Raw genomic sequence first — 22,740 nt, forward strand, 5'->3', positions numbered from 1 at the left:
AAATTGACCGCGAGCGGTCAATTTTAATGACGTCATCGAATTAAAGTTTGGCGGGAACTTTCCCTCCATTTTTTTCGGGGCCCACCATTTAAAATTGACCGACTAAATTTGACCGAAATCTTATTTTGACCGCAAACGGTCAAAATTATGAGGCAGTCAAAATTAATCGGTCAATTTTAGCCTTGACTTGGTGGCATGCGAGTTTGACCTTATATTTGACCGCGTTCGGTCAAAAATAAGGCGGTCAAAAATAACCGGTCAAAAATAGCCGGTTTTTCTTGTAGTGTCTAAAATGTGCCACATAGATGCCATGTAGGTGCCACATAAACACTTTTACCTAAGAGGTCTAATGCCTTGGAGTTGCTCTTATATCCCGGGTTTTGGTGAGCCAATTTAATCATTAATATCCCTATTAATATCTACACTAATAATTATTTCATTTGATTTATTACACATTATTAATTACTACGTAATAACTACATATCTAATATATGTCATTGATTATATCTAATTATTATGTCTTAATTAATACACCCTTTGTCCCATTTAATTCTATACATTTATTTTCAAGCAATTTATTACACATTATTAATTACTACGTAATAACTACATATCTAATATATGTCATTGATTATATCTAATTATTATGTCTTAATTAATACACCCTTTGTCCCATTTAATTCTATACATTTATTTTCAACTGCTTGACACGCATTTCAATACTCTTATAAAATATATAAAATATAGTTCCGTAACTTATTTTTAGGATTTTTTTCCTAAATAAAAATTTAACATCCAAACTTTAATTCAGAAAAAGAAATTTTTTTGAAAAAAATTACACAACTACACTTTGCAAGAGCATTAAAGGTGGTGCCACGTTCGCGTCTGCGTCCCTCAGTGTATACTATCTAGGGGGACGGAGGGAATTCCTAGCAAATACTAATAATCCCTCTGTTTTTTTATTTGACGTTTTGACTTTTTGGCACACTTCTTTAGATGATTGACCCGGTAGTAAAAGTTATTATTTTTGTGAATAAAAGGTTTAGTTGTATATTTTTATTCAGAGAAAGAAAATTTTGAAAATAATATTTCTAACTACCTGGTCAAAACACTTAAAAGTGTGCCCAAAGTCAAAGTATCAAATAAAAAAAAAACAGAAAGAGTAATTTTCATCTCATCAATCATTATACATTATTAACTACTAATTACTACATATTTAATATATGTTATTAATTACATCTAATTATTATATCCTCCTTAATACTCTCTATGTCCCAAAATAAGTGTTATTTTGACTTTTTCACGTAATTTAAGGTGCAAAAAAAACATACTTCGACATATTATTTTTGAAATTTTCTTTTCCTGAATAAAAGTTTAACATCTATATTTTTATTCAGAAAAAGAAAATTTGAAAAATAATGTGTAAAAGTATTTTTTTTACATTTAAAATTACGCGAAAAAAGTCAAAGCGACACTTATTTTAGGACATAGGAGTATCTAACAAATACTAACAATAGTAATTCTGTTATCATTAGATCATTTCATCAATTATTATACATTGATAATTACTAATATATACATGAATAATATTTGTTAATTATAATATCTAAATTCTAATACATTATTATAAATAAATACTTTTGAATGAATGTGTCCTTAAAATATTTGTAAAATGCTCATAAATATCATTCATTTCATCAATCATTATACATTATTAATTATGAATAACTACATATTCAAAATAAAAATATTCTTTGCGAGGAATTCACCAAGTTAATGCACTCAAAGCAAAGAGTGAACCAATATACGGTTAGGCAACTCAAGTTATAGGTTATGATTAGTAAAGAATTGATTTTAGGCAACTCGAGTTATATGTTATGATTAGTTAGAATTTATCTAATTCATCAAACTAATGCACTTTGATCAAAGAGTGAACCAACATATGGTAGTTAAAGACAACTCGAGTTATATGTTATGATTAATAAAGAATTGATCTAATGAGTTAAACAACTCGAGTTATATGTTATGATTAGTAAAGAATTTATCTAATGTAGTTATCGTATTTCTTAATAGATAAGTTATTGTATCTTGTCAAAAAGACTATGCACACATAATATTACAATAATGGGTAAATCTTTTATGTACTACAACATGGGTTTTGGTGAGCCAATTTAATTATTAATATCCCTATTAATATCTACACTAATAATTATTTCATTTGATTTATTACACATTATTAATTACTACGTAATAACTACATATCTAATATATGTCATTGATTATATCTAATTATTATGTCTTAATTAATACACCCTTTGTCCCATTTAATTCTATATATTTATTTTCAACTGCTTGACACGCGTTTCAATACTCTTATAAAATATATAAAATATAGTTCCGTAACTTATTTTTGAGGATTTTTTTCCTAAATAAAAATTTAACATCCAAACTTTAATTCAGAAAAAGAAACTTTTTTAAAAAAAATTACACAACTACACTTTGCAAGAGCATTAAAGGTGGTGCCACGTTCGCGTCTGCGTCCCTCAGTGTATACTATCTAGGGGACGGAGGGAATTCCTAGCAAATACTAATAATCCCTCTGTTTTTTTTTATTTAACGTTTTGACTTTTTGGCACACTTCATTCGATGATTGACCCGGTAGTAAAAGTTATTATTTTTGTGAATAAAAGGTTTAGTTGTATATTTTCATTCAGAGAAAGAAAATTTTAAAAATAATATTTCTAACTATCTGGTCAAAACACTTAAAAGTGTGCCCAAAGTCAAAGTATCAAATAAAAAAAAACAGAAGGAGTAATTTTCATCTCATCAATCATTATACATTATTAACTACTAATAACTACATATTTAATATATGTTATTAATTACATCTAATTATTATATCCTCCTTAATACTCTCTCTGTCCCAAAATAAGTGTTATTTTGACTTTTTCACGTAATTTAAGGTGCAAAAAAACATACTTCGACATATTATTTTTGAAATTTTCTTTTCGTGAATAAAAGTTTAACATCTATATTTTTATTCAGAAAAAGAAAATTTGAAAAATAATGTGTAAAAGTATTTTTTTTTACATTTAAAATTACGCGAAAAAAGTCAAAGCGACACTTATTTTAGGACAGAGAAGTATCTAACAAATACTAACAATAGTAATTCTGTTATCATTAGATCATTTCATCAATTATTATACATTGATAATTACTAATAAATACATGAATAATATTTGTTAATAATAATATCTAAATTCTAATACATTATTATAAATAAATACTTTTGAATGAATGTGTCCTTAAAATATTTGTAAAATGCTCATAAATATCATTCATTTCATCAATCATTATACATTATTAATTATGAATAACTACATATTCAAAATAAAAATATTCTTTACGAGGAATTCACCAAGTTAATGCACTCAAAGCAAAGAGTGAACCAATATACGGTTAGGCAACTCAAGTTATAGGTTATGATTAGTAAAGAATTGATTTTAGGCAACTCGAGTTATATGTTATGATTAGTTAGAATTTATCTAATTCATCAAACTAATGCACTTTGATCAAAGAGTGAACCAACATACGGTAGTTAAAGACAACTCGAGTTATATGTTATGATTAATAAAGAATTGATCTAATGAGTTAAACAACTCGAGTTATATGTTATGATTAGTAAAGAATTTATCTAATGTAGTTATCGTATTTCTTAATAGATAAGTTATTGTATCTTGTCAAAAAGACTACGCACACATAATATTACAATAATGGGTAAATCTTTTATGAATTTTCATACGCATGAATGTTGAGGGTTTCATGCATGAATGTTAAGGGTTCTGATCATGCTAATTTGATTTAGTTAGAATTAAGGCAACTCGAATTATATGATTAGTAAAAAATTGATCTAATGTAGTTAAGCAACTCAAGTGATATGTTATGATTACTAAAGAAATTATCTAATTCATCGAGGTAATGCACTCAAACCAAAGAATGAACCAATATACAATAGTTAAAGGCATTTCGAGTTATATGTTATGATTAGTAAAAAATTGATATGATGTAGTTAGGCAACTGTAGTTATATGTTATGATTAGTAAAGAATTAATATAAAGTAGTTCTCATATTTCTTAATAGATTATACAAGTTATTTTGTCAAAAAGACTATGCACACATAATTACAATAATGGGTAATTGTTTCATGAATTTTCATATGCATGAATGTTAAGGATTGCATGCATGAATGTTAATGTTTCTAATCATGCTGATTTGATTTAGTGTAGTTGAGGTTTAGTTGTCGATAAGATTATTTCACAGTATAGTATATAATATCATCAGTTCTCCGCTAATTTTCTTTCGAAGACATCATCCAGGTAACTGGTTTGTGGTGATCTTTTTTAATCCACTTTGATAGATGTTTTTTTTTGCCGTTTCTGCATTACATTTTCAAAACATACAAAAAACCCGCATAAACTCAAATATAGAAATGTTTAGAGCATGCCCGTGCCTCGCACGGGCTATAAAGCTAGTTGCAATAGAAATAAACCAACTACGCGTTTTCATTTTTTGTTTCTCCGTAAAAGTAATCTTGCACATCTAATAACACAATGAAATGTAGTTCACTATTTAAATTTGTGAAATAATCTTCTCAATACGCGAATATGTGAAATAATCTTCTCAATACGCGCTCCTGATGTTAAATTATATGAATGAGTTAATTTTGTATACATAATTTTAAGCACATTAATCACTTATTTGCAATGTTCTGAAAATCTCTGATTTAATTGATTAGTTTTCAATTAATCCTTTTTAATTTTGCCGACCGATTCGATTTTTGAAATCCGATTAATCCATATAAGTTTTTCTTAATCGAAATATATACAATAATTTATTAAAATTAAAATATTATATCATTTTAAATATGAACAGATTTATAATATAGTAAAGATATATTTATTAATAAATAACCAATACAATAATAATTAAATATTAAATAATGTTGTAATATTAAAATGCATCCGATTTTCACTCAACTTAGTCCTTCCGATTAATCCCAGATATTCGATTAATCCTCGGTAGATCAATCGATTATCTCCGATTTCCGATTTCTGTGCCTATTTGTAAACTCTGTTTTCAAAAGTTTTATTTAAATTTTTATTATCGGTTTTTCTATGGTGTACCCATGAGCACACAATAACCTGTGAGTTTGGTGCATTTTTATTGGTCACCTAATCATAAATAAAGATGTCCCCCCTGCATTTATATCAAGTCCACCAATCAAAATCCACCAAAATCATCAATTTTGGTGTATATTGTGTGCTCATGAGCACACACTAGACAAACCCTTTTATTATTAGAGAAAAAGTTTTAATTAAATTGTGAAACTATCGATGCATATTAAATTGTGGTCCAAAATCACCAAACTTGTATGATTTGGAAGTATGGAAGTATCCATGTAAAACTTCCAACAGGATGCACTATTCATGAAATTCAGGGTGGCCTTGTAGTTCCACACCTGCCAATCTCAACACAAGGGCTGGCTTGCTGTTGAGATATTCACGTATACGCCATTAACTTTCTGCATGTTGCATGTTTCCCTAGCTCATCTTGCTGCATCTTTATCTCTTTCCTCTCCAATCCATCTTCTCCTCGCTCAAATCTCTCGTCACCTTTCCCACAAAACCCCTGCCCCGATTATTATTCACAAGTAAATGTTACGAAAAACATTGTGATAATAAATGGCAGTTGTAAGGTGTAACAGATCACGTGCCTCGGTGTAAGCTAAACTGAGGAGTCCACTCTGTAAACAGACGGGATATACACATCATCATTATTCATTTAAACAACATGCATGTACATGTACTGTCTATCCAGTTTTCACTCGCTACCATTATTATTTTATGTGCATCATTCAATGCTCTCCTACCATTTAATGACAATAAGACAGAGCTAATAAATATATTTCTAATATTTTTTACTCCTTGCACAAATTCTTTCTATATTATTTCTATGCAGTGGTGTAAAAAACCGAAATCAGATTAAATATATGAAATAAAGATTAATTAGAAATTAATTGAATAATCTGATATTTAATCAGTTGAGTGAATTATATCACAAAGATTAATAGATAATTAATCACGACTAATTACGGATTTTTAAAACCATACTTTTATGCAATTTAGAATGTATGATTACATGTATTATAATTTTCAAAGATTTATATATAAATTTTATATGTATTACTCCTAACACAATTAATTAAATATGCATTATTTTTTTTATGTTATTATATTAAAACTTATAATGTCATTATTGATGAAATATATGGATATCTGATGATTACCGATATATAAAAAGAGGATCAAAATCTCTGCAGCATGTTAAAGTTCGATATTATAGTTGTCATATCGTTTATTGTATAATAATTGTAATACATGGATCATCAGTTAGTTGCATGTTTGATTTGATGAGTTCATTCTGTTTATACTTGTATCCCGAATCTCTATAATCCATCTGCGATTCATTACTCCCTCTATCCCAAATTAGATGGCCCCGTTGACTTTGGCCACACAATTTAAGGTTCATTGACCGCATGGATACGTGATTTATTTTAAAATTTTATTTTTGCAAATAAAAATTAAAATATGAAATTTTCATTTATAAAAAAAAATAAAAAAATAAATTTCGTAAGTAGACAGTCAATGCACCTAAAATTACGTGCCCAAAGTCAACGAGGACATCTAATTTGGGATGGAGGTAGTATTATTTTAGCTATTTTAACTATTGAGCACGAATACATTATAATAAAATTTAATGTGGCATTAAGAGCACGGTACTCCAATCATCAATATACTTATATAAAGGAGAAGCGAGGGGCGTGTAGGTGGCGCCTCTCACATCGCTCCGTTTTATTTTTCTAATTTTCTGGAATTTTTGGATGAAAAATATTAAAAATTAGAACTACCTTTTTTAGTTTCGGGTATTGATGTGCTCAAAATATGATTTTAATCGCAAGTGCACGATCCCGTTTTAGTAATATAAGATTCGTTCCACAAGGACTAAAGTTATTTTCGCGAAACTTAATTCTTAACTTAATCGAATTAGACCAAATTAATTTGAGAGGATTTTTATATATCTACATGACAAAAAGTAATTTAAGAAAAGAAAATAAGAATTTTCATAAAAGCTTAAACTAATTAATTGTAAATTAGTTATAAAAGAATCCAAATTACCTAGAATTGGAAACTGGCCAGATTGATAAAGGAAGAAATTAACGGGAAAAAAAAACTAAGTGCGCGGTAAATAAAATAAACAGATTAATAAAAAGTGAGACATGAAGTAGATTCGATGGTCAAGACTCAAGAGTGTGGGCGCAGGATCAAAATAAAAAAAAACAAACAAACCTCTGCTTCTGAAATTCACACACGCGCGACGTTAAGAAAAACTAATAATAAAAGAAAATGCGACGCGCGGTTAACACAACTAACAGCGAGAGCGGCTCACCGGAAATAATGGAGATGCCCGGAATAGCTTAAATTTCGCCGGAAAATTAATTTAACCGGAAAATCTAGCCATTCCAAATTTATATAATCAAACCCCACTAAACTCTAAATCAAATTTAACAACAAATTCTACACTAAATAGCCTCTAAACTACCCATTTCTTTAACAAAACAAGACTCAAATCAAGCCAAATCAACTCTAAACTACACCAAATTTCAAATCTAGCCTAAACATAATATTTTCAACATAAACCCACTAACCTCAAGTCAAAATCATAAACTAAAATTTACACCCAAAAGCCCCCCAAAAATACCAAAACAAACAACAAGGACAACACCAAATCATACTAAACTAACTCCAAATCACACAAAACTTCAAAACTAGCTTATCACCAAGTCTCTAACAAAACCCCATCAAACTACAAGCTAAAATCAAAATCTAGAATACTAAACCATTGAACCCACTAATAATATTGAGAATTAAAAGGGGCTTAATCTAAATATCAAAATGTAAACTAAAACATAAAATAAAGGCTCTTTCAACCCACAAGTGGTTGGCATACATGCCACTTTATCCACTTGTTGGAAAGAAAATAGATCATAGCCATAAATTTCAACAAGGTAAAGATGTAGGAGATGAAGAAACTAAACTTGAAATTATATTAAACAAGAAAGTGTTTACAATATTTGAGAGATTACAATTTGAAAAAGAAAGCTAGAAAGTGATGAAGGAGGCTACTAACAACTAGGTAAAACTAGGGTAAAGACTAAGATGGTGGCTAATGAGAGAAAAGGATGTTTATATAGGCCAAGATTAGGGTTTTAGGGGTAGAAGGGTCTTTGTGTCTTGATTTTCTTTTCCATTTTTCTTTTTCTTCTTCTTCTTTTCTTTTTCTTCCTCTTTTTCCCTTCTTGCACCTTTTTGTTCCTTTTTCTCTTGAATTCTTGATTTCTCTAAAATTTCCTGAAAACAAAACAATTAACTAATAAAAATACGAAAACAAGCAATAAATAGGTAGTTAAAATGTGCAAAATAATGGACCTATCAAACGTCCCCATACCTATCTTTTGCTCGTCCTCGAGTAAAAATCAAAAGAAGAGAAAATAAACTAAGAAAACTAAATGCAAGTCCTAGGCTCCTTTTCGTAGGCGTGACGGGTGATTTTAGGTTCACCAACCCGTTAAACTCATAGACGATCTCTACAAGAGGAGTTTTGTCTCCTAAGGGTTTACAGAAGATATACCCATAAAATCTTCGAGACCTTCTAGCAAGTGTCTACTCGACTCTACTCTAATTTCGTTGGTGTTAACAAAAAGTGTTTTTAAGGAAAATATGACTCAAAGACTCTTTTACTAATAATCAAGATACAGTTGTCCCTAATCTACTTGCATCGACACAAAAATTTACTAGAAATCCAAGGAGTGTAAGTAATTTAAGGCCTTTGATGGATCCTAATCGTCTAATAACATTTTCTCTTTTTCAACCAATTTTGAACTGACCCAATCTCTATCGAAACAAATATCTAGCCAAACTTCACAAACTCTTATTTTTTTTATTTTTTTTTCCTTTTTTTTTGCATTGACTTTATTTTGTCCGTTTTCTTAGGCAAACAATGTTACCCATGTAGCGAGCTTTGGGTCAGTGACTCCCAAACCAAACGGTCTTAGGGCACTAGGTTTTGAAATCCCCCTACGGACTTAATTGCTCGAGTAACAAAGGCCACAAAACGAGACTAGCCAATCTACTTTTTCCCATTTATCTAAAGATTTTATCTATAAAGAACAATGGGTATTGAAGTAGTTATTCCTTCTTTCTTTTTTTTCTTTTTTTTCTATCTCTCTTTTTTTTTTTCTTTTTTTTATTCGCAAAGGTTCGATTCGACATTGTTTCAACATGTGGGTTCTCTCTCAGGTATCGAATAATATCACTAGACAATCTCTCCATCAAAGGTCTTGTGCAAAAGTGTGTGCCATCTTGGAATTTCGAGTACAAATCGGTCGATACAAGTTTCAAAAAGACAACCTTACTCAACTACGTTCAAATCATCTAAAAGACATTACATATATATACTTTTCGAAAACATGTTAACACCAACTACTCCTAAAGTTCGAGTGAGGGAAAGACAACTTAGCTAAAAGTATCTCTATTTTTGGATTTTTCTATTTTCATTTTTTTAGGGTTTTTCATATTTTAAGAATTACACTAAAGCCCTCCCCATACCTAAATCATGCATTGTCCTCAATGTATGCAAAAGAGAGAATTAAAATGAGAGAGTAAAGAGAAAAATACCTGAAATGGATATGAAGGGGATTTTTATTTACGAATGAACACTTACACTACTCGCACACATTTCCTTCCCCATACCTGAACTTCATGAGGGAAGGCTCGAAGAAAGAACCGAATCAACCAATTCCGGAAGGAAAGATGGGAGGAAGCTTCGAGAAAGAGTCAAAATGTGTGCGAAAATTTTTAGGCACAAAAACTTTCTCTAGCATATGACCATCGTTTACCCCTATAGGATAAGTATCACTAATGTTCTCCATAAACCAACTTAATGCTTCTTTATTATCAAGCAAATTAGAGAAAATGCAATTTTGGTCATGGGATAAATCACTAGGAATGATGTACGGACTGGTTTCAGCTTTCCCTAAGGCACTATGCGAATGATGGAACAATGAGTCAAATATAGGTGGTTCACCTACTTGACTCTCAAAATCGGGCCTAGGGTTAAAACTAACAATCTCGGGTGGAGTTTCCCATTTTGAACAAATGTCGTTCAATTCTCCTAACAACTCCTCCGAGGTCAACTCTTTCAACGACTCATGATACGTCCTATTATTCTCATGGTTGACTTTGAAATCCTCATTAAGAAGAGACTCAATCTCGCTATCCTCATAACTAGACCATGTGACAAACTTGTTGACCACATTGACCCCTATAGGTTGTTCATAAAGCTCATTGGGTTCTTTCCCTACATTGAAAATGTTTAAGTCTATGGTCATGTTTCCAAAAGTGAGCTTCATTGAACCATTCCTACAATTGATTAAGGCATTGGATGTAGCAAGAAAAGGTCGTCCTAAAATGATAGGAATTTGGTTCTTAGGATTTGAGACGGGTTGAGTCTCGAGCACAACAAAGTCGACGGGAAAGATAAAATCACCGATTTTGATCAACACGTCCTCAATAATTCCCTTTGGCATTTTAATCGAACGATCGGCAAGTTGAAGGGTCATATTGGTGGTCTTGAGATCCCCTAAACCTAGGGCTTGGTAGACCGAGAAAGGAAGAAGATTCACACTCGCTCCTAAATCAAGTAAAGCTTTATCCACAAAAGTATTGCCTATGACACAAGAAATTGTAGGACAACCGGGGTCCTTATATTTCACGGGAATTTGATTTGAAAGAATCGAGCTAACTTGTGAGGTCAAAAAGGCTTTCTTTGGAACATGAGTGGTTCTCTTATGGGTACATAAATCTTTTAGACACTTGGCATAAGAAGGAACTTGTTGAATGGCATCTAAAAGAGGTATGTTGACCTTGACTTGTTTGAAAACTTCTAGGATTTGTTCCATTTGGGCCGATTGTTTAGGAGGAATGAGTCTTTGTGGGTAAGGAACCCTTGGCTTGTAAACTTCTTCGTTGGGCTTTTTAGAAATGGGCCCGGGACTAGGTTCACTCATAGACTCACGGACTCTAGAACATTCGGGTTTGTCATGATTAGTGCTAGACAAAGAAGGATTTGTTTTAGGAATCGACTCCTCATTTTCATTAACGTTCTCACCAACTTTGTTATCCACTTGATTTCCCGACCTTAGAGAGATAATCGCATTAACATTCTCGTGGGGTCTTTGATTGAGAGGAAATTTTGGATTGACCTCAGGTTGACTTTGGAATTTGTTTTTCTCGCGCTCACACAACGTGCTAGCTAATTGACTCAATTGGGCCTCTAACTTAGAAACGGCTTGCACATTAGAATGCAAAAGTTGCCTATCTTGGGTTAGGGTTGTCATGAAAGTTTGTTGTGATTGAGTCAAATTAGTTTGCGATTTAATTAAGGCCTCGATGTTTTTCTCTAAGGAGTTAAGTCTCTTATCCGATTCATTAAACCCGGGAGGATTCAATAGAGCTTGACTCGGGTTTTGATAATTAGGAAAAGGATTGGGGTTGGGCCTTTGAAAATTAGGTTGTGGAGGTTGAAAATTTTGACCTTGGGTCCACGAGAAATTCGGGTGATTCTTCCACCCGGGATTGTAAGTTGGTGCAAACGCGTCATTCCTAGGATTTTGGAACATAGCATTTACTTGCTCAAACTCGTGCAAGGGTTGAGTTGCGGGATTTTGAAAATTGTGATTAAGGTACGTCGACATTTGTGTGGGAGGTTTACTAGTTTCTAGAGCTTCAAGTCTCCTAGTTAGGGTAGCTAATTTGGCATCGGTTGCCACATTGTTTCCTATCGAGTGCAAACCCCTAGAGCTAGACGACTCGATTGACTTTTTCGGTTCCCTAGTTGACTCCCACAACATTGTCTTTTCCGCTAAGTCCTCGAAAAATTCCCACCCTTGGTCCTCATCTTTCTCCATGAATTTTCCTTGGCACATAGACTCTAACAAAGCGGTTGTTTGACTATCTAAGGCCTCGTAAACAATTTTGTAAAGTCTCCATTTTTCAATTCCATGGTGGGGGCATTGTGATAGAAGATTTTTGAAACGATCAAAGAATTTCCAAAAAGACTCATTTTCCTTTTGTCGAAATTGATTTATTTCATTTGTAATTCGAGTAGTCTTATGATTTGGAAAATACTTTTTAAGAAAAACCACCACAAAACCCTCCCACGTGGAAATAGAATTAACGGGAAGACTATACAACCATTTTTTAGCATTTTCTTTTAAAGCGAATGTGATTAGTCTAAGCCGAATGGAGTCTTCACTCAATTGTTGGAGTTTTTGCAAACCGCAAACCTCCTCAAATTCTTGAATAAAAAGGTATGGATCCTCACCATCACTCCCTAAAAACTTAGGCAACATACTAATGTGATGTGCCTTAATCTCGAAATTATTCCCATTAACGGGAGGAAGGGTGATGCACGATGGTTGAGCGGAACGGGACGGGTAACAGCGGTCTTTAAGAGACAACGCCATGTTTACTATCGGTTCGCTAGCTTCTATGGGTTCGGAGTCCGAAGAGGACGAAGATGGAATTTCGATGATCGGTCTAACTAATCTAGACGATTCGCTCCTAACCCAAGTAGCTCGCATAAACTAGATAGTAAACACGTAGCAAATAAGTGCGAAGAAATAAAACAAACAAAAGAAAGGGTGTAAAAGTGAAAGAAAAACTTAATTCTAGGGTTCCCTAATAAAAATAAACTAGACCTTGCTCCTAACGTTAAGGACCACCAAAAACTCGATAAATCCAAAATTATTCGGACCGGTCTGGCCAGTTTGGAGCAGGCATTGCCAAGAGGCCAATCTCCGCGCTTAGACACCAAACCTTAATCGGCCAGGTAAGCTTTCGCTTGCCTAGACACCGAAGAGTCGGAATAATAAAAGATTACCTCGTCTTTTAGGTACCTTCCTAATTGAGCGCGAAACCTAGGGGCCAATGTCTAATTCAATTTTATTAAAAGGCTAGGGTGTGCAAAATGAAGAATTACGTTGTTGTGGGCCAAGGAAAGAGTGATGAAATCCCTTCCCTTATCTTATGAGTGGGTTTTGCCCTTAAGATTTATTTAAAATGATGCACCACACAACGAGATAATAAAAGCTATAAACAATTATGGATGCTTAAACTACGTGTTTTAATCTAGAGAAAAGAAAGAAATTAACGCACCTTAGGGTCCTCCAGCGATCACCACAAATAGGTACGAAAATTTAAAAAAAAATAAAAATTAAAATCTAAATGATGTGCCCTAAGTGTAAAAATGCATGATGCAACAAATATGTAGTTCTAACTAATATTTTTGGATTTTAAAATTTTTTTATTTTTTTGTGATTTTCTAAATAAATAAAAAAATATTGAAATAGGAGAGAGATACAAGTTACCCAAGCAAGCTTCCAATACTCCAAGAATATTCTCCACTTATCCCAAGCTAGCTCATAATCCTCCAATTTCCTAAAATTCAAACAAAAAGAAGTGAGAGAATATAAAAAAAACTAATCCGAAAAATTAAAAATTAAGGCGCGAAAATTAATTTTAGTCCCCGGCAGCGGCGCCAAAAACTTGATGTGCTCAAAATATGATTTTAATCGCAAGTGCACGATCCCGTTTTAGTAATATAAGATTCGTTCCACAAGGACTAAAGTTATTTTCGCGAAACTTAATTCTTAACTTAATCGAATTAGACCAAATTAATTTGAGAGGATTTTTATATATCTACATGACAAAAAGTAATTTAAGAAAAGAAAATAAGAATTTTCATAAAAGCTTAAACTAATTAATTGTAAATTAGTTATAAAAGAATCCAAATTACCTAGAATTGGAAACTGGCCAGATTGATAAAGGAAGAAATTAACGGGAAAAAAAAACTAAGTGCGCGGTAAATAAAATAAACAGATTAATAAAAAGTGAGACATGAAGTAGATTCGATGGTCAAGACTCAAGAGTGTGGGCGCAGGATCAAAATAAAAAAAAACAAACAAACCTCTGCTTCTGAAATTCACACACGCGCGACGTTAAGAAAAACTAATAATAAAAGAAAATGCGACGCGCGGTTAACACAACTAACAGCGAGAGCGGCTCACCGGAAATAATGGAGATGCCCGGAATAGCTTAAATTTCGCCGGAAAATTAATTTAACCGGAAAATCTAGCCATTCCAAATTTATATAATCAAACCCCACTAAACTCTAAATCAAATTTAACAACAAATTCTACACTAAATAGCCTCTAAACTACCCATTTCTTTAACAAAACAAGACTCAAATCAAGCCAAATCAACTCTAAACTACACCAAATTTCAAATCTAGCCTAAACATAATATTTTCAACATAAACCCACTAACCTCAAGTCAAAATCATAAACTAAAATTTACACCCAAAAGCCCCCCCAAAAATACCAAAACAAACAACAAGGACAACACCAAATCATACTAAACTAACTCCAAATCACACAAAACTTCAAAACTAGCTTATCACCAAGTCTCTAACAAAACCCCATCAAACTACAAGCTAAAATCAAAATCTAGAATACTAAACCATTGAACCCACTAATAATATTGAGAATTAAAAGGGGCTTAATCTAAATATCAAAATGTAAACTAAAACATAAAATAAAGGCTCTTTCAACCCACAAGTGGTTGGCATACATGCCACTTTATCCACTTGTTGGAAAGAAAATAGATCATAGCCATAAATTTCAACAAGGTAAAGATGTAGGAGATGAAGAAACTAAACTTGAAATTATATTAAACAAGAAAGTGTTTACAATATTTGAGAGATTACAATTTGAAAAAGAAAGCTAGAAAGTGATGAAGGAGGCTACTAACAACTAGGTAAAACTAGACCTGGCAAATCGTTCGTGTCGTGTATAAACGTGTCGTGTACTTTCGTGTTTCGTGTATCTGGTGGGTATACACGAACACGACACGAATTCAATTCGTGTACACGATTGTAAACACGAACACGACACGATTTAGAAACAGGTAAAAACGACATGAACTGTAGTACACGAATTTTTTCATGTACACGAAAACGACACGATACGAAATAGTACATGAAAACACGAAAACACGAAATATACACGAAAAAATACACGAAACTGGTAACGAATTAGTACACGAAATATTAATATTTTACAAATATTGTCCAAATTCAGGCTTAAACATAAGCAAAGTTACATAAAATAAAGGATAATTGGGAAACTTTGAATTTGTCCGCGACCAACTCTTAATCTGAAGGGTAAATATATATATATATATATATATATATATATATATATATATATATATATTTATTTATTTCGTGTACCTCGTGTCGTGTCGTGTACCCGAAAGGTAAACACAAAACCGACACGACTTCTCAGTCGTGTATTTCGTGTCGTGTACCTTTTCGTGTCGTGTACTCAAAATGCAAACACAAACACTAAATTTTCGTGTCGTTTTCGTGTCGTGTATTCGTGTCGTGTGAAAATTTGCCGGGTCTAGGTAAAACTAGGGTAAAGACTAAGATGGTGGCTAATGAGAGAAAAGGATGTTTATATAGGCCAAGATTAGGGTTTTAGGGGTAGAAGGGTCTTTGTGTCTTGATTTTCTTTTCCATTTTTCTTTTTCTTCTTCTTCTTTTCTTTTTCTTCCTCTTTTTCCCTTCTTGCACCTTTTTGTTCCTTTTTCTCTTGAATTCTTGATTTCTCTAAAATTTCCTGAAAACAAAACAATTAACTAATAAAAATACGAAAACAAGCAATAAATAGGTAGTTAAAATGTGCAAAATAATGGACCTATCAGGTATATTAGAAGCAAGTTTCAGAATCTGATTTTGTTTCAATTTTGTTTCAGATTATTTATGGAATATAGTATCTTGAAAGTTTTAATCTGATTTTGTTTCAGATTATTCAATTATGGGAAAGACAGATTATTTATGGAATATAGTAGCTTGAAAATTTTAATCTGATTTTGTTCAGATTATTTAATTATGGGAAAGAGTAGCAAACAAGTCTCTCTCCACCTATAAATACTCGTATAAATCGTAGTATTTTGGATCATCAAAACACAACCTCCTCTCTCAATACCACAAATCTACCCGATAGTTCTCTTACTCGATTTTTAAAGGAGAAGCGAGGGGCGTGTAGGTGGTGCCTCTCACATCGCTCCGTTTTATTTTTTAATTTTCTGAAATTTTTGGATGAAAAATATCAAAAATTAGAAATACCTTTCTCTTGCTCGATTTTTAACTCGGAGGTGTCGTTATTCTGCAACGATAAGTGAAGGCTGTTACAGTAAAGGTTGTTGCAAGCAAATGTAGTTATAGACCGTTATATTGGAGTCGACAAATCCAAACACGGGAAAAGAATATAGTCTTGACAGGATATCGATGGTTGATGTCAATAAATTAACTCATAAATAAATCGTACTTTCAACACATTTATAACTGGGTTCAACATCGGGGGTAGAACACTGATTATCATTGTGTTGAATATATCTATAAAGATACTTAAATTATACCTCTGGGGTTTGGGTAGGTTCTAGAAACATAAATATTAGTTATATAATACGTTTAACTTAGTTCTTACATTGAAAAATTAGTTTATGTACTTCTCCAACACAATTTTAATCGATGTTCAACAAAATATGTTAAAAAAATGTTGAACTCAAATTATATATGTGTTAAACGCATAAAGTTTGTAAGTTTGTACCATAACCCACCCCTATATATATATGATATGTATTGACTAGTAATCTAATACAAACTAGTCTTTATATATATGATAGTAATACAAACTAATCCTTTTCCCAAGGATCTAGCGGTAAGAAGAATGCTTGGTATAAATAACTCACTTCTTGACCTTCGTCCCCCTCAGTTACTACGAGCGCCCCCGATCGGTGTAATGTGATATGTCTATTTATCTATCTCTTGATTCGAAATGGGAGCCAGGTATGCCTTACAAATTAGTATCTGTTCTGTTCTAATAAATCTCGGGGTGAGCCAGAGTCGAACCCGGGTGTCCCGAGACAACAGAGGATAAGCCCACCACTTGGGCTATCCAATCGTGCTCAATAAAGATACTTAAATTATACCTCTGGGGTTTGGGTAGGGTCTAGAAACATAAATATTAGTTATATAATACGTTTAACTTAGTTCTTACATTGAAAAATTAGTTTATGTACTTCTCCAACACAATTTTAATCGATGTTCAACAAAATATGTTAAAAAAATGTTGAACTCAAATTATATATGTGTTGAACGCATAAAGTTTGTAAGTTTGTACCATAACCCACCCCTGTATATATATGATACGTATTGACTAGTAATCTCATACAAACTAGTCTTTATATATATGATAGTAATACAAACTAATCTTAAATATCGAAAGGAAAAGCGTGAAATTCTTTTTCCTTTTCCCAAGGATCAAGAGATTGGATCTAGCGGTAAGAAGAATGCTTGGTATAAATAACTCACTTCTTGACCTTCGTCCCCCTCAGTTACTACGAGCGCCCCCGATCGGTGTAATGTGATGTGTCTATTTATCTATCTCTTGATTCGAAATGGGAGCCAGGTTTGAAAAAGGATCTTAGAATGTCTAGGGTTGGGCCAGGAGGGTCTCTTAACGCCTTCTTTTTTCTTCTTATCGGAGTTCCTATCTTATCTTCTTTTTAACCCACTTTCATCTCACCCCCTCCTCCAAATTCACCACCGCTGTCACACTTGCGACTCGCCATCCATCTCCCTATTCTCATTTCAGCATTATCGTCACCAACTCCGCCCTTCTATCCCCGCCATCATTACCTTTATCTTTTCTCTGCCTTCACCACCTCTGCCCTTTCTCTTTCCTTCTCCCGATCTTTTTTCGACGACCTTTCTCTCAATCTCTTGAGTGACTAGAACTCTATCATGGATTCTAATGTTGTTAAAACTTTGATATAACTGTTGATATAGTTACAAAAATCGACGATTGATGTTATGCAAATTAGTGATATTCATTTTAGAAAATAGTGATTGTCGTTTTAGAAAATAGTGATTGTTTTAGGAAATTGTGTTTTTTTTTTGTTTTAGAAAATAGTAATATTTGTGAATTTTGAAGCACAAACTAACACTTATTGTAATTCAAATTTATAATCCTGTGTAAACGAGAAAATTAGAATTTAAAACGGATAAATATTACTCAAAACTCATCCATATCAGTCAGTCGTCACGCGAATAACCCGTCAACAAAGATCAATCATCTATACTTTTCATCAGTGCTACACCGTCAAGGATCACAACCGAGGTTTTATAATAATATATTTATTATGCTAAAAAGGTTTCTAATCCAAGTGCACCGTCTCTCTTTTGTATACACACTCATGTATATAGACAATTGTTCAAGTACAAAACACTAAACTAAAGTTAAAATACAAATCCAAAAAAAACACTCCTATATGAGTTTATCCATCCTCTACATGACATCACCATCCAACCCAACTATGTCCCATCCACCCTTTAATTGTCTGAATTATATTGATTTATGTTTAATTTTTATTTTAATAATTTCTGTTGGAGTTCGACACTCTCGCTATCTCTTTCCCTCTCTATATATGTAGTCACACTTCATGTCCAAAGTGATTATGTGATATAATCAAATTTAAAAATTAAAATTTTTATGAATGTTAAATTATTTACGCATACAATTAGTATTATATCTTGGGCTTGTCTCGTGTGTGCCCATGAGCACATGCTAAGCACAAACATTTATAAAATTGGAGGGTTTTGATTGGTGTGGTTGTTAAGTCAATAGAAACCATCCAATTTCATAAAATTTGATGCTTAGTGTGTGCTCATGGCACACCATAGAAAAATCGTTATATCTTACAATCAAATTTTATGTTAAATATAACTATGGTTTGGCTAGTGTGTGCCCATGGGCACATGCTAAGCGCGGAAATTTTTGTATTTGGGAGATTTTGATTGGTGTGGTTGGTGTATTTGCAGGGGGGGTCCACTATTATCATGAGATAGGAGCCAATCAAAATGATCCAAGCACAAAATTTTCCGCGCTTAGCATGTGTCCATGGGCACACCATAGAAAAACCGATATAACTAATTTCAAAATTATGTGTGAGATTATATAGTAGGATGAAATGACTCTGCTGGACTCTGTATAAAAGGCTTCTATACGGAAGAATGTCGTTCATGTATAAACTAATGTTCGAATAAAACCTATTATTGTTAAGAAACTTAAAACTCAATCTAAGATAACTGTTTTCAAATATAGAAGTTATATGTTTATACATTATTAATAATGTCGAAAAATTATCAATTATGATTTTTCATAATTGAAAATTTTACTTATGCTAACTATTGATTAACAATCTGTGATGGTTCTGATGGTTCCATCCTAAATTCTTTCTTATTCCCAAATTCCTTGATTCGAATATATCTCGTAACTTTTTAAATAATTTGAGTTTCTCCTTATCCCGTTAATTCTATAACATTTATTTTAAAAAAAAACAGCTCTAGTGTACTCCTGTTCCAATTATATAAATTGAAACAATTATTCAAAAAGTACTTATAGCCCACAAATTAACAATGAATTGCACCATCCCGTAAACTCGTCAAAATTAACCGTCCAAAATATTCACTGCAGAAACAAACAACAAACCAACACGGGCCCAACAGTCCAGCCGAGTCTACCACAGTCCAACCCATGAGCAGCTAAGAATGGCAGTAATAATACACTTCTCCCTTCATAACCCGACCCGAAACTCATCCTCTTGGTGCAGTTCAGTTCCTATAAAAACCTCAAACTAGAGTGCCTACTCTTCTCACTCAAACTCTCTCTTCCTCAATCTCTTTTTACCATCTTGTTACACATTAACAATGAACATGGGGTTCACTTTTAGAAATGTAGGCATCTATGCATTAGTGTTGCTAATGGCTAGTGGAATGGCCATGGGAGCTGCCCCAAGGAAGGCTGTGAATGTACCATTTGGTAGAAACTATGTTCCCACTTGGGCTTTTGATCATATTAAGTACTTCAATGGTGGTAATGAGATTCAGCTGCTTCTCGACAAATACACTGGTAAGCTTTCTCTATTCTTGTTTAGTTACCTTTAGGGAGGAACTTAGAACAGGCTAGACTGTAGTCCCGACTGAACTCGTAAAATATAATTAACAGTTTTTATAGTTGTTTTGCTACATGTAGTGAATTTTTTATTTTTTTTGTAATTATTTATCAGGTACTGGATTTCAGTCCAAGGGGTCTTATCTTTTCGGGCATTTCAGTATGAATATCAGGATGGTTCCCGGAGATTCTGCTGGCACAGTCACTGCCTTTTATGTATGTTACTTTATGCTACGAAATGAAGTCATTTGGTCACATTTATACAATATAATGCTGAGATCTAAAAGATGGTAGTAGCTAGTAAAATTTGTTAAATTGTAATTTTTTTGTGTGGGCAGCTATCATCACAAAACTCAGAGCATGATGAGATAGATTTTGAGTTCTTGGGGAACAGATCAGGGCAGCCCTATATACTACAGACTAATGTCTTCACCGGTGGAAAAGGTGACCGTGAGCAGAGGATTTTCCTCTGGTTTGACCCCACCAAAGACTTCCACTCCTACTCTATTTTGTGGAATCTCTACCAGATTGTGTAAGCCAATCCCCCCTTTTCATTTTTAAAACTTAAATGGTCTCGGTGTGAATTGTGTATGATGGTCTTCTTATATTCTCGGAAAGAATTTAATTTAATCTGATAGTGCTTTGATTAATATTTATACAGGTTTACTATGTTTGTGTTGCTTCATGTGTACATAAGGTGATTAAAAAAAAGATAATGTATTTATATGCATAAGGCTTCGTCGTTTGGGTTGATTCTTGATTTTTAGAACCCTGTCGTGAGTGAATTGGAGTAGATAAAAATATGATGTTTCCGAAAGGATCTTATCACATGATTTCACTGCCACTTGTTTTGGATAGAAGCTTGTAAGTTTATTAGTATTGTTACCATATCATGTGCCCATGTGTTCATGTGCGTGCCTCTATATGTGTTGTGTAGTGAAGAATCGAAAATGGGAATAAGAAAACTATTCATTTCCACCATTTGCTCCTAATCAAATGGTAGAGGTGTCGAGTGTCGACATCTACTTTAGTTGGTAGAGGACATGTACCCTTTTGTTAATATGCTCCTATATGATCAAGAAAGCGCAATTTTCCCATGTTATGTATGTTTTTTGAGTCAATAGCAGTTTCTGCTATTGTCTTCATATTTAATGGAAGATGTAGAATCTCGGATGCCACTTTAGATTTGGCAATCAACTTTTTAGTCATTTTTAAACCTTGTTTTCTTTGGACCCCTCCATTTCGCACATTCAGTATTGGACTTTTTGCACCCTTGGTTATCATGTTAGTTTCAAATTTTTTAGGGAAAAAGTGCAACTATTATTGATTGCAATTCAAGATTAAATGGAAGGGAATGAGAATCAAACTTTGAGTTCATTTTGAAACCGGTAATTTTACCTTATCAATAGGTTCCCCCTTGTCGGCCCTTGATCTCGATTATTTTAGGACTATTAATAAAATGAGAACCTAGCAATGGTTTACGTGTTTAAAAGTCCAGTTATAGTTAGAAAAAGTAGTAGGGTGGTTTCTCAATTTCAACAGACTTCCATATTAGGTAAAAAGTAATGTAATGTTTCTGATTTCAGTGTTGTTAATTTATATGAGCTGGGTATTGAGATTTGTGATCTTGTTATAGGTTCTTGGTTGATGACATTCCAATCAGAGTGTTCAAAAACAGCAAAGATTTGGGCGTGAAATTCCCATTTAATCAACCAATGAAATTGTACTCAAGCTTATGGAATGCCGATGACTGGGCAACAAGGGGAGGATTGGAGAAGACAGACTGGTCCAAGGCACCCTTCATTGCTGCTTACAAGGGCTTCCACATTGACGGATGTGAGTCGTCAGTGAATGCCAAGTTCTGTGCCACTCAAGGACAACGCTGGTGGGATCAAAAGGCCTTCCAAGATCTTGATGCCTATCAGTATCGTCGCCTGAAATGGGTTCGCGAGAGATTCACAATCTACAATTACTGTGCTGATCGAAAAAGGTTTCCTACAATGGCACCCGAGTGCAAAAGAGATCGCGACGCCTAGTTGATCAATCTGGATCATGGCTGTGCAACACCATTCTGTTCTAAACCAACATTTACCTTCTCTTTTGTACTTATATTTACTGCATTGTATGTTTGATTCCTCTTGTATCCTACATATATGCATCATGCATCCCTGCGGATTATGTTGCTGTCAACATTACAAAAATATATTTATATATGCAGCTCACTCTTTGTGAGGACTATTTGCTCCTATAATATTTCAGTTCACAAATACGTTTGTCGTTTGTGCAGTTGCCGTACCTTTCTCTAAAAATCCGATTAATCACCGTTTAATCCGCAACTCATCATCAAAATTAAAACTCATGTATTTAACTCATTTTAATCTCATGTATTTAACTCATTTTAATCTGTTCATATTTCTTAATAATGATGAACTTCCTGCATATATATACAATAATCATTCCTATCAAAATGAGGCTCACCTGAC

The 22,740-nt window shown here is 33.1% G+C and overlaps 1 protein-coding gene across 1 annotated transcript; it reads left to right on the forward strand.

Annotated features, from left to right (window-relative positions):
• Positions 1-19,859: 19,859 nt before the first annotated feature.
• On the forward strand, positions 19,860-22,524 carry LOC108202975 (xyloglucan endotransglucosylase protein 2). The gene is made up of 4 exons (XM_017371651.2): positions 19,860-20,215; positions 20,373-20,473; positions 20,596-20,789; positions 21,894-22,524. The coding sequence occupies exons 1-4, from the start codon at positions 20,014-20,016 to the stop codon at positions 22,291-22,293; spliced, it is 897 nt and encodes a 298-aa protein (XP_017227140.1). The 5' UTR covers positions 19,860-20,013; the 3' UTR covers positions 22,294-22,524.
• Positions 22,525-22,740: the final 216 nt, after the last annotated feature.

The sequence above is a fragment of the Daucus carota genome, chromosome 9 (genome assembly GCF_001625215.2).
Source record: "Daucus carota subsp. sativus chromosome 9, DH1 v3.0, whole genome shotgun sequence".
NCBI classification, from domain to species: domain Eukaryota; kingdom Viridiplantae; phylum Streptophyta; class Magnoliopsida; order Apiales; family Apiaceae; genus Daucus; species Daucus carota.